The following is a 13,943-nucleotide window of genomic DNA, read 5'->3' as shown; positions in this document are numbered from 1 at the left end:
TTGATAAAACAAACTTAATTTATTTATATCTGCTTATAAGTAACTAAATACTTGCTGCATTTAGGGTTGGAATCAAACATGTGAAAAGTTCGTATAAACATTTTAGTTATTTGACTCTTAAGACATGCTTCTTGCTTTTTATCGTAGCTCTCAAAATGTTTTGTTGCTTATGTAAAGATCTCGTGTTTTTAAACAGTTTGATTGAAATCTGTTGAATGCTGAAAAGTAAGGAAATGGGTAAAAATTTATTGAGTAGCTTTTTACATAATGCAGTGGATAATATCATTTGTAGTGGATACTTAGGTAAAAAATGCGAAATTTAGCCAAACATAGAAAGTAGAAAAACACTTAACTTTAAGCTATTGTACACTTCATGAATATTATATACTCATCTCTTAAGCTAACAATGGTGGAATCTTTTTTAAATAATATTTTATCGAAGTTTGAAGTAGATTGAATAGTTATAATGATCTTGCTATGATACAAGTAGTTAAAATATAAAACGTACCTCGGTAATGAAACTGATCAGTAATTTCCATTTTAACATAAATAAAAGTACAGTTTTTATTTATTTATTTGTTTTTGTAAATTGCTGATGCAAATAATTAAGTTATTTGTATTCATATATTCATAGGCATGTCTACAACTCAGACGTTGATCGTGATTTCAAGCTAGATTAAAAACAGCATTATTTTTTTTAAATTATAATTGATTATTATTTTAATTTTTAATTATGCTTGAGAATAAATATAATGTTTTCATAAAATGTATATATTTACTTTTCATTCTGATATAGGATGCGCCAAATGAAACATTACTATCCTTGAATTGTGAAATAGGTGAGTCTCATTTCATAGATATAATGACTTAAACAATCTTGTATTTTGATAACTTAACAATTGTAGTACTTATTGATAATATGAAATGTTGTAATTGTTTTTATAGGCTAGAGACAGACAATTAGTAAAAAAGTGATCTTTAGGATCATACTGGTCGTAGACTTACTACAGTCGAACCTCGTTAAAGCGAAATTGGCGGTATTATCATAATGAATAAAGTGAACCAGATTTCATCTTATCCGATACGTTATGAAACAATTTATTACATACTCTTAATACATATCTACCACATTTATGTACCAAACGAATTAAAATAAGTTTAAAAAATTTTATAACTTTATTTTACAATTTTATTTCAACTATTTTATATATTTGCTCATCTGCTACTTTGAACAAAGGTGGATAATAGAAATAGCATTCCCCAAAATAAATAATTGGTACTTTATTCACATGCTTCTTATCTGTGTTGTGTTCAGTTCCTTTCATGTTAAGTGATAATCAGCTTGAAAATTTCACGTTAAACATGTAATATATAATAATAATTTGCCGACTCACAGGACCAAACATGTGTTTCATGCATGTAAAGTGATGTTTCACTCATAGAGATTTCATGTTAGTGAGGTTCGACTGTATTATGGTCACAGTCATGACATTGGAAATAACTATTAATGTCTGAACCAAATTGATTTTTCTTCTTTTTTTTATTTAAATATAAGTACTTAATACTATAATTACGAATCTTATTCAAAACTTAGGATTGAAGTTTCTAGATTTATTAAAGTTGAAACTTTAGTCTTATTTTCAGAGTATTATCATTATTTTTGTAATACTAAATAAATAAGTTTTGTAATACACAAATAAAAAGAAAATAAATTTTGGATTGTAAAATACAAAATACCACTTTGAATATTTTCTGACTTTTATTCTGTGAAAATTCTGCTATGCTTACCTGATTTTTTCTTAATATTGGAATAAAAAATATTGTTTATGATGAATACTTAATCAGATCAGATGTGGTTTTCAAATACTATGATGTATTAATAATCTATTAATATTTAATCCCTTTTAATATTATTTTAAAGCTTAAATAACCCATTTTATGTATACTAATTAACAAATTCTAATAATTAGTTATGTAATAGCATCAAAAATATGATAGTAATATTTTCTTTAGATAAATATTCAATTTTCTTGCAATAAACTCTCAAAAAAAGTGAGAACTGCTATTAGGAAATTATTCCCTCAGCAGGAGTATGTTTGTTAATTTCGACCCAATTTCAGGTTCATGACTACTAATAACAAGCTTAAGCCCGTCCCGCCCCCGTAAGGGGGCATCCGGGGGCACTCCGAAAGTTCGAAGTGAGCGTAATAGTTCAATTACATGAGCAAACATATTCAAAATTTTCAAATTAGAGTTTTAACAAATAGATGGAATATTAAATATGAAATCCAGAAAACAGTGCTACTTAGAAATAAACTAAGGAAACAAACATTACAAAGAAAATAAACAGTAACAATCAGAAGAGATATTGATGTCGCATCTTCAGTAAGGGTGCAAAGTTAATAAAAGGAAACAATTTCACATGGAAAAAATAGGATGTTTGTAACTCAGAATATAATTATGGCTGGCACAACAGTACTAAAGTTATCAAATTCCAGTAATTATTATTATTATTTTTTTTAAACAGAAAGGACATATATATACCATATATAAAAACTCTAGGAACACAAGTGATTAAAATTTTCAAAATGTTCAACTACTAATGTTCAACTCAATAGCCTTGTAATTTTGAACCCAATCTAGAAGACAAGGGAACTCCTGGATCAAGTATTGAGAGAAATTTGCCTTCGTGGAGGACTTTCTGATGGAACTAACTCGCATTTGCGTTATATGGAGAGGAAAATCTCCAACGGTTAGCCTGACAGCAAGGGAAATCTAACCCATGATCCATCTACCACTGAGGATATTTTATGCCAACTCTTAGGTCGCTGCGAGACGGGTCCAGAATTCATTCTAACCAGGTATGTCTGGGATTCATACCTGGTTCACCTCATTGGAAGGCGAGCACTTTTGAAGATGAAATATGAGAGTTTAAGCTTATCCCAACTCATTTGATATCCTGGAATATGGGCATCAGAAGTATAATAATACTTTTATCTCAAAATTCGAAGCTTTTTGATCACATCGAAAATTTCTGATCACATGAAATATTTCACATATAATTTTTTTTAAGGATATTTAACTACATATTAAAATTTTGTTTAATATCTATTTACTTTAAATTAATAAAGTTATTAAAACAGTTAGTTATAAATATTTTTATTTTTACATTTTTTTAGTTTCCGCCAAGAATTTCCCATTTAGTAACTTGTATATTCATTACACAGTGTTGATGCCCAATGGTAATATTTTCTAATTCTCACCTCTCTATATTTTAAGTTTCTCAAAACGGAATAATAATGAGACTTTTCATTAAAGGTTGGAATTCTGATAGTTCTATGGAAGGTGTGACTGAAACATGTGAATGTAAAACAAAAAGTAAAGTAAGTTTTTGTCCAGAAGTGAGCTTTCTTTTCAACGATCTATAAATGTTTTGTTATTTTATTGAAGCTGAGAGTAAAGCTTTTATGAAAAAGAAAATTTTCTTAATTTTTTTTAACATTTAAATTAATAAACTTACTTTTTTTAAACTGTATTGAATTCTTGTTAAGTTAAAAGTTATACAGATGTACACACAGTGTGCAAACAAACGGACCACTTAGAATAACTTTTGATCTAATGATCGGATCTTCACATTCCAGGACACAATTTTAATGGTTCGAGGTAGTGACCTCGAATTTACTAATTATTTAGAGCGGACGATATTTAACTTACGAAATCATGCACAAAAAATAACTTTCTCTGAATAAATAAACATACCATTTTTGTTGTTGACAAATTCGGATTTTTGATCACCAAAATATAGTGGCCGCAATTTGGGAAATAGGGTTCCCATAGTTTGGTCAGGAGAGTGCTCCAAAGTTTGGACCTCTTAAGTTGCACTTATTAAAGCATTTGAGGTCCCCCCTTCTAACCATTGAGTTTTAGAACGTGAAAATCCGATCATTTGATCAAAAGTTATTCAGGGTGGTCCGTTTTTTTTTGTTTTTTTTTTTCCGCATTGTGCATAATATCATGTTGATGCTTATGTATTTTAACAATGAAAAATATAAAAAAAAATAATAAAACAGTAATTGAAAATTATATAAATGCATTTTTCTTAATTTTTTTCAATGTTTGTTCTTAAGTACTAGAAAAGTTATATTTTTTGTAAGAAAGTATGTTTTAAAACTGAGAAATACATTACAATAACTCTTATTCTTAATGAAAAGCACCATAGAATTTACTTGAAAATAACTTTATTCTTGAACTTGACAGAAAATTGAATTTTACTTTATAGTTAAAATAGAAATTGGCTATATCATTCAAGAATTGTCAAGTAGGAGATCAAATGAATGAATTTTTGCTTCAATTTTCTTGGAAATATTTGTTTTATGTAAAGTTGCGACCCTTGTAATTTAAGAACAGTGTGCAATATAAACAAATGTTTCCAGAGGTAGACTCTAAATATGCTAATCAATTCATGCACACGATATTTTAAATTCCAAAATCAGTCATGAAAATGTTCTGACCCTGAATAAACATTTTTTTTTTTCATTTTACTGATTCAAATTTTTGACTCTCAAAATAGGGAGGCAAGAGATTAGATTTAGGCCAATAGTTTAGGTAAGAAATAGGTCAAAATTTTTGATCCTCTAATGTTAATGTCACTTTTTGCATCTCTGGAACTATTGAAAAAAATCAATAGTTGCATACAGTTATAAAAAGCGTTTATCTAAAGATAACGACTTTGGATAAACGACGACTTTGTAAAAACATAATTAAAGTCTTCCTTACTTTTTATTTATCTACTAAACTAAACTCAGTGGCGCGACAGCCCATAGAGGGCCAAGGCCTACTGTGCCCATCTCAGTCTTCTTGACCTTGGGCTCTGGAGTGCATGAGTAGATGTTCCGGTCAGGTGGTCAGCCGAACGCGGAACCCCCAGTGTTTAGTTCCCAAGCATGCTTGGTACTCATTTATCAACCCACTGAAGGGATGAAAGACTGAGTCAATCTTGCCCGGCCCGAGGATGGAACCAGGGATCTGTGGCATAACAGCGTGAAGCGCTATCGCTCAGCCACCGGCGTCTTTTATTTATCTATTTTACTGAAATTGTCAGAATAGTTTCTGTTTAATCAAAACAGATATTATTTTTAAAATTGTCCTTTGACAGATACCGTTCAAATTTTGGATTTTGTAATTAAAAATTTTTATAATTAATAAAATTTAATAACTTGCTTACCTTGTTATTCTTAAAGTTTTTAATAATGATTAAAAATAATTATAAAAAAAATTCTTATTTTTATAATTATTATAAAATATTTCTTTGTATAAATAATTTATATATCTGTGTGCAAAAAGCTTTTGATTCCCTAAAATAGTTTCAGAAATATGGTGAACTATACAAAAAGTGAAATTATCAATAAGGGGAACAAACTTTTGATTACTCTCCAGCCTAAGCTGTTGGTACTATATTTTCGAAATTGAAGCTTCTCCTGTACTCAGAGCCTGATTAAGGCAGGGGCAAACGGGGTAGTTGCCCTGAGCCCCCACATCAGATCGAATAGAAAGTTTATTTTATGTTTTCTTCTTTAATGAACATTTTTTAAACAAAACATCAGTACAGTGTAAAATTCATCAGTTTTATGTTAGCTTCTTCATTAATCTATCTTATGAACACAAAAAATTTATATTTCATAAATCCATGGCTTTCTAAGACGGAATTCAGCTAAATTTTCGTCGTTACGATAGACAAATTTGGCCACTCAATTTTACATATCGCAAAATGTTTACAAAAATACGACTTCTGATTGAGCCATCGTAATTGCGAAAATTTAGCTGAATTCCGCTCTAATGTCAGCGAGGATCTGAATTTTCCGCAACTAGATGACAAAGTTAACAATCAGTTATCTCATTGTTGACCGTTTTATGCATCGTTAATTCAGTTAATAAAAAGAAAATAATAAATTAGTTAAAATAACATTACTTTACATTCTATAATTATAAATTTAAAAAGCATTTTTCAAATTTTGGCTCCTCAGATGTGCTATCTCCTTTTAATGATGGACATAGAATTGTCAGAGAAATCAATAAAATGTACAGAACAATATTTCGTCTGGCCATTGTAGAGGGGGACTTTATAGTCATTTTAGGTTCTAGTCAATTTTCTTGTAATATATGCCGATAATCAGGCTAAAAATTTAAATATTTCCATAAAGTTCGGTTCTTCATTACTGAAGCAGAGGGAGGTCCCCAAAGAAGTTTTTGCACTGGGCCCCAATTAGACTAAGTCAGACCCTGTCTGTACTATGATAGTTAAAATCTCAAATCATTTAGACAAAAAAAGTGAGTTTATTCTGTGAAAGTAAATTTTTGTGTCAAAATTTGTAACTTAAAATGTTGTTGTCATTTACAAATTCAGTTTATTTAAGTTCAGTTCCTGGAATTGCATCTTAAACAGGGACGATTTAATCATGCCATTTTTAAATTTGTATTATCTTCTTATTTTTATTCTGTAAATATGTAACCTTGCTTATATAATTTTTTAAAATTGTAATAGGAGAATATTGCTTACTTTGGATATTTATTTTCATTGGATTTCACAGCCAGTACTGATGAAAGTAAGTTCAATTATATATACCATTTATTCCTTAAACTATGATGAATTTATACCTTTTTTTACTCTTTAATCAAAACAAAAAGTTTTCCTATTTTTTTCTTCTTTAGAAATTTTTAAGTTGATTTTTGGATATTTAATACCATATAATATTATTGAAGAATTGTGACCTGGGACATCAATGCGCACATTATAATTTAAATAAAGTATATAATATTTGCTTTATTTTAAATCATTATTCTGCCAATAGAGTTATATATGTTTAGCCTCTTAATGAAAATAGCCTCACATCCCACCCCTACAAGAAAGTTGAGTATTCCCAATTTTTGAAATCAAAATTCCCTAGTGTACAACTAGTATTAGGGAATTATAGACTTTCTACTTGATAGTGACCTTCTGAACAAGTTTTCACTTGAATAAACGTTTTAGAATAGGATTTATCAGTATATTTTGCAGACATTAATATGCGACAACACCCCACACACCTACTTGTGTGAGTGGGGAATGTGTAAATGAAAAATTAAGTTCTTGTGTTTAAACAGTGTAAATATTTCTTCTAGCAAAATTTTTAATTTTTTAGCTAATTATCTAATTGCCAGAACGACTGAATGGTAATTTTTTTCAGCTCTGAATATTGCTGCAATAGATGCTTGAATCGTTTCGCTTTCAACTGCTAACCACCGTCCAGACCTATAAGCAGGCAGCTGTTTTTAAAAGATTTAGTAATAAAGCTAATATATAATTGACATGAAAAATAATCAGAAATTAAAACTTTTCCGAGAAGTTCATAAATTGGAAGAGCAGATGTTTCAAATGAATCCGTGACATTTTATTGACTAAGTACATACAAAGGTGTATTTGCAAACCAAGAACAGAAAAACTCGAGGGAAAGGCTTAAAATTTTTAAAAAAAAATTGCATTCTATAATTATGTGAATGTATTTGTTCAAAGAACACGCAGATAAAATGAGAGTTAATATTAGTGAATATTAGTGAAATAATTAAACTTAGTGGTATGTTTTTTTAATAGTGTTTTCAAGTGCACAAATCTTAATTGTTTATAAACTTATTTTTAAAATATTTCTCTTTTCTCTCAAGTTTTATTAATTAATTATAAATGAAAAACAGTTTAAAAACTGAATAACGCTATTTGTATCGAATTTTAAGTATTGGGGTATGAGATACTCTGCCCGCTCGCATAACTTTTCAGGATCCGGGCAAAGAAATGCACGTTTAGTTATTCAAATACATTGTAGTTTACAAGAATCGTCAAAATTATAAAGCTAAAAAAAATAATAATTTAATTTTGAAAACATCTTTGCTAAAACAAAAAGAAAATTGTAGCAATTATTAAGTCACACATTTCATTTTTGTGTTTTTTACTATTACATTGCTAAAAATATATTTATTCAATGCATAGTTCTCGTACCTATTAGCTCTGCATTTATTTTATTTCATCTACACTTTAAAAAAAAAACATTTTGTTTGTTTTTATCAATTATGTCTATATTTTTAATTTATTTTAGGTGATTTGGTAGATAAATCTGTCAAAATAATATTTGAAATAACATCAGTTGACTTTTGGGGAAATTTTCGCAATATAGGATATGGATTTGCTGATCTCTTATTAGTGCCAGGTAAAATTTTACTTCAAAATCTATCTTTATCTTCAAACTATAATGTTTATTCCTTAATTTTACTATGAAAATATTTATAAACTTTTTATTTTTTGTTTAGGAAGTTGCTTGGAATAACATTAATAATGTTATTTAACCTAATATGCAATTTTAAAATTCTAACTTTAGCACATTATTTCTGCAATTAGAAACACAAGCATCTGTGATTTTCACCCTAAAATATTTTGTCATATCTTCTGATGTTTAAATAAAATATTCAAACCTCAGAAATTATATAAAAATTTAGAATTTGTCGTTAATGTTATGGTCATTAATAATATCTGGAGAAAAAGATATAATTTTTGAAATTTTTTAAAGTAATGCTATTATTAAACCCATAAGACTAAGTAGAATGAAATAGGTCAGAATAATCAGCACAAACAGAATTGAGGGTTTCTAATATGACCCCCTCCAACAAAAGACCAAGAGAAAACCCCCAAAAGAGATGAAAAGACTGTGTGAATGAAGATTTAGCCATCCTGAAAGTGTAGAACTGGAGATAAATTTCTGGGAGAAGAGCAGATTAAGAAAAGCTTCTAAGAAAGGCCCACAAAAAGCTGTTCTGCTAATGCTAGTGATGTTTGAAAATCGACATCTACTTTGAACACAGAAAATTTACATAAAAGAAACGATAATAGAAAAAAATATTCTGATACTGAAAAACTATAACAATCTGGTACTATATTAATATATCTGCACTTTCGATTTACTGTAAGAGTCAGTGGTAGCAATAAATGTAAATCAAAATATTATAAAGAGGTCAATTTTTTTTTTTTTTTATCTGTCTGTGTAAACTAAACATATTAGTGATTCTTGCCTGCATTAAGCAAAATTAAAATCCAAAAAATACTATGATTTTAAAAATATGGAATTAAAGAAAAATGCTAAATTTAAAATACATCTTTTGAATATTATATTTCATACAACTAATAAAAGTTACAAATTTTTATATTTAATGCTCCTGTTTTAAATAAATTCTAAAATAAAATAATATAGTAAATTAAGTTATAAGTTAAATTATAGTTAAGTAACCATAAATTAAATCTCCTATTTTAAGTACAATGATAGTGATGAAAATTTCCAATATTCACAGATTATCCTACTCTTTGTATGAGGAAAATAATTACAGGAGATTTGCAGGATCTTCAAAGAAAGCAGATAAAAAATATGTATTCTGTACTTCTTGTTTTTTATTTATTCTTTTTTGTTTGTAAATTAGTGTAGATTTATATCTTTCAGAAACAAAGTATACCTCATAAAGCTAGCTTTACATTTAAAATTATATTGAAATATTGGCTTTTAAAACTATTTTTTTTATAGGAAATAAAATATTAACAAAAAATAAATTTTTTATTTTTAGGAAGTGAAGTAATTAATGTTTATACTTGGAGAATTGAGCCAACTGATTTGAAAAGCAAACTTCAGTACTTCTTCATTGGAGGAATGCCTACATTAACAGATTTATCATATGTGATAAAACCTCAAGATGCAAAAGTAAATAAGTTTCTATTGAATTTCTAACCGCTTTACAGGCATCCAATTGAAATTTGAACACGGCAAAAATATGGCATGCAAAAAGGATATATTCTAATTTTTTAAGGATTTTAATAATTTTGTTTGATTTTCTTAAAAAATATTGATAAAAGATACATTGAGAAACACAACGTTACATAAACCTGAAACTTGTTAGATCGCATGAACATTTAAAAATCGTGACATTAACATTTCCTTTAAAGGTTAAATACATTGCACATAAAAATAATAACATTAGCAGTTTCTCATCTTATTTCAACATAGCTTTAAAAAAACATGATTTTTTCTCTACTTCTAATTTATTGACTAAGCTAATGTAATCATTAGAAATTTAACTTTACTTTTTCTAAAACTACAAAAATAGAAATAAAATTTTTGAAAATTCTCTTTATTAAAAAAAAAAAACACTGGTATCACTATAAAATGGTAGAAAAGTCTAAATTTTTTTAGATAAATTTTGTGTTGACATAAGGAGGTATATGAATTAAATGTTTAAAACATTAACTTTATAAAATATTTTGAAGCATTTGCATTTACAGAAAAATATACAAAAAAATTTTTAATACATAAGTAACAACTATAATTATAATCTATTTATGATCTATCTAGGATGCTCAATTGTCTAAATATGGTTTCCGAACTTTAACAAGTGGATCGGTGGAATTGAAATACTCTATCATACGCCAAAGTAAGCCAAATTTGTTTTGAAACAAAAAACTGCATACATTCTTTAAAAAATAATAATAATCTTTTTTCTTTCTTCCAGATTGCAAAACTGTAATTACTTAGGAGCAATGCTGTCTTAAAAACTGCAAGAAATATAAAGCCTTTCAGTTGTGAATGAAAATGAACAAAATGTACATACAATATAACTTAAAAAGAATGACAAAGAAAATAAATTTTAAGTCATTTTTATTTCGTACTGTCACTTCTACTAGTATTTTATTCTTTATTATTTAAAACCTTATATGTATTAATCAAAATATGATATATGTTTCACATGATGATGTTCATGATATTCTATTCTTCAACTATACTAAAAGATTAATGTCTAGTTTAAAATCAATCGTGCCAAAGTGTACCATTATTTAATAAGCATGACCCTCAATAGTCAACAATTGGCCTGAAAGCAATAAAATCAGAGTATACTAGAATCATTAGTTTACTTATGTGGAATGATAATTTATGAAATACAATGGGCAGCAAGAAAAAGAAAACTGATGACGAGCTATAAGTTTATTAAGATGTTTTGCGATATCTAACTTATTAAAAGTAGAAAAAAATAGCCTATTTTTTCTTTTATCAAATAGTAAAAAATTAATTGATACTATTTTTTTTTTTGTTTGAATAAAAAAAAACTTTTTTTAAGTAGAATTTGTCTAATGCATTTTATAACTTTTCTAAATTGATTTGTTTTAATATAAATGCATGCCATATTTATTGTAATGAATTAACATGGCACCTATTAATTCATTACAATTATTGTAACCTATTAATTGTAATGAAAAAATGGAATTTGATGCTTCAGTTTTCATTCCTCAACATCTGAAATAATCCAAATTTATTATTCATAATGAGCTTTCATATATGCACTTTATTAATAGTTTTAGATTTTTCATTTACTTAAGTATCAAATTGATATGGTCTTAAACTTGAATTAACAAATATCAATAAAATTTTGTCCTTATTTTATTAAATGTATGCCTACAGTTATGTCTAAAAATTACTAAAAACACCCATTTCAGCAATGTGCTCACTCGCAAGTGATACGATTAGTGCGAGATCAAACTCGTTGTGTGGGCACCCACAGAAATGATTCCCAAATTAAAAAGGCTAAATATTTCAACAGATCATTTGCAGTTGTTAGTTGACACATTAAAATTTTTTGTAANAGTTAAAAATAAAATATATTCTTCTAGTTCCAAGTTTGAACTCAAAAAATTATGTAAATAAATTAAAAATAACTAATTATTCATAATATTATTCACCTAAAATTATAAATTTATTATTTAATAGGTTTGTTATTTTGTGAAACTTTAGTTGAGGTTTTTAAATTCCCTCCAAATTAACTGATACAGCGCAATTGAGCGATCAGCGGGGTGGAGTGGCAGAGCGCGCCGCGGTGCAATGTTTCGCGAAAAAAGCTATAACTTTTTATGGAATTAAGATCCTTTTTTTTTTTTTTTTTTTTTNTTTTTATGGAATTGTGATCCATTTTTTTTGAAAAGCCATTTTGTTCAGAATAAAATTTACTTTAAAATTAGTTTTGTTTGAACTTTGTACGACATTAACAACATTTTTGTTTTTCATTTTACAACTTACTTTTGCAATAAAAATTAAATTTTTTAAACATTTGTTTTATTATAATTATTTTATCAAAAACTTCAAATATTTCTGTGTAAAATGAGATACATTTTTTTTAAATCTATTTATTCTATCCTTAGATATTTATTTTTTAATTAAAAAGAGCTTTAAAATTTAATTGTTAATATCTTGCAAAATAAATTAAATAAAAAAAAATCGTTTTGGGCTATTGTTTTGTATAATATATACTTTTAAAAAAACAACAAAAAATTTAAAAATTATGATATCAAATTTTGGGTGCAACCGCTATTAAAATTTTGACTCTTATAAAAAAGAGAAAATCGAACGATCTAAACGATGTTTCAGGCACGAATACTTATTTCTCTTCACTTTAGAGCTAACACAACAGACCGAAGAAAGAGGTCTCATTTTCTCTCGCCGAAACCAATTTTAAAGAGGGACCCGCACCCCTACTTGAAATAATCATAACTCGTTACCATAGTCACCGCCACACCTCCAGACAAATGCCTGTCAGAGTACCTATCGTAGACAAACAGTACATTCCACATAAAAATAATAACATTAACAGTTTCTCATCTTATTTCAACAAAGCTTTAAAAACAATATGATCATTAGAAATTTAACTTTACTTTTTCAAATAACTATAGAATTTCCGAAAATTCTCTTTATTGAAATTTTAAAAAGAACACTGGTATCTCTATAAAAAGGTATAAAAGTTTACATTTTTTTAGATAAATTTTGTGTTGGCTTAAGAAAGTATATGAATTAAACATTAAACTTCACAAAATATTTTAAAACCTTTGCATTAACAGAAAGATATGTAAAAAAATTTTTTTAAATACATAACAACTATAATCTATTTACATTTCTAGGATGCTCAATTATCTAAATATGGTTTCCGAACTATAACAAGTGGATCGGTGGAATTGAAATACTCTATCATACGACAAAGTGAGCCAAATTTGTTTTGAAACAAAAAACTGCATGAATTCTTTAAAAAATAATAATAATCTTTTTTTTTCTTTCCAGATTGCAAAACTGTAATTACTTAGGAGCAATGCTGTCTTAAAAGCTGCAAGAAATATAAAGCCTTTCAGTTGTGAATGAACAAAATGTACATACAATATATTTTAACTTAAAAAGAATGCCAATGAAAATAAATTTTAACGATCACTTTTATTTTGTCACTTCTTGTAATTTGTTCATTTTATTCTTTATTATTCAAAACCTTATATTAATCAAAATATAAATGCTTCATGTGATGATGTTCATGATATTCTTTACTAAGAGATTAATGACTAATTTAAAATCAATCGTGTCAAAGTGTACCATTATTTATAAAGCATAACCCTCAATAGTCAACAATTGGCCTGAAAGCAATAAAATCAGAGTCTACTAGAATCATTAGTTTACTTATGTGGAATGATAATTTATGAAATACAATAGGCATCAAGAAAGAAAAATTAACTGCTGACGAGCTATAAGTATATCAAGATATGCTGTGATATCTTATTTATTAAAAGTAGAAAAAAATAGCCTATTTTCTTTTGTATCTATTTTATTGAATACTAAAAAAATAAATTGATAAAAAAAATTTTTTTTGTTTGAATAAAAAAACCTTTTTTTAATAGAATTTGTCTAATGCATTTTATATTTTCTTTTAAATAGCTTCCTTTGTTTTAATAAAAAGGCATATAAATTGTAATGAAAAAATGAATTTGATGCTTCAGTTTTCATTCCTCAACATCTGAAATAATCCAAATTTATTATTCATGTGTTTTCATAAGTGCACTTTATTAATAGTTTTAGATT

The 13,943-nt window shown here is 27.1% G+C and overlaps 1 protein-coding gene across 8 annotated transcripts in view; it reads left to right on the top strand.

Moving 5' to 3' along the window:
• Window positions 1–13,310, top strand: part of LOC107440726 (tectonic-like complex member MKS1) — a 72,416-nt gene extending 59,106 nt beyond the window's left edge. For 4 of the 8 annotated variants that reach the window (XM_071177161.1, XM_071177163.1, XM_071177162.1 and 1 more), the window contains exons 10-17: window positions 797–839; window positions 3,180–3,242; window positions 3,319–3,401; window positions 6,542–6,602; window positions 8,124–8,234; window positions 9,634–9,767; window positions 13,004–13,082; window positions 13,161–13,310. In XM_071177161.1, the coding sequence (XP_071033262.1) occupies window positions 797–839; window positions 3,180–3,242; window positions 3,319–3,401; window positions 6,542–6,602; window positions 8,124–8,234; window positions 9,634–9,767; window positions 13,004–13,082; window positions 13,161–13,183 (597 nt within the window). In that variant the 3' untranslated portion in view covers window positions 13,184–13,310. Of the gene's footprint in view, window positions 1–796; window positions 840–3,179; window positions 3,243–3,318; window positions 3,402–6,541; window positions 6,603–8,123; window positions 8,235–9,633; window positions 9,768–10,415; window positions 10,495–10,572; window positions 10,722–13,003; window positions 13,083–13,160 lie in introns of those variants that run through there. The other 4 variants (XM_016053716.4, XM_016053715.3, XM_071177160.1 and 1 more) reach the window with 3 other exon arrangements.
• Window positions 13,311–13,943: the final 633 nt, after the last annotated feature.

Source organism: Parasteatoda tepidariorum, chromosome 2, assembly GCF_043381705.1.
Source record: "Parasteatoda tepidariorum isolate YZ-2023 chromosome 2, CAS_Ptep_4.0, whole genome shotgun sequence".
NCBI classification, from domain to species: Eukaryota; Metazoa; Arthropoda; class Arachnida; order Araneae; family Theridiidae; genus Parasteatoda; species Parasteatoda tepidariorum.
The sequence above is the reverse complement of the archived record's forward strand: the minus strand, read 5'-3'. Positions and strand labels throughout refer to the sequence as shown.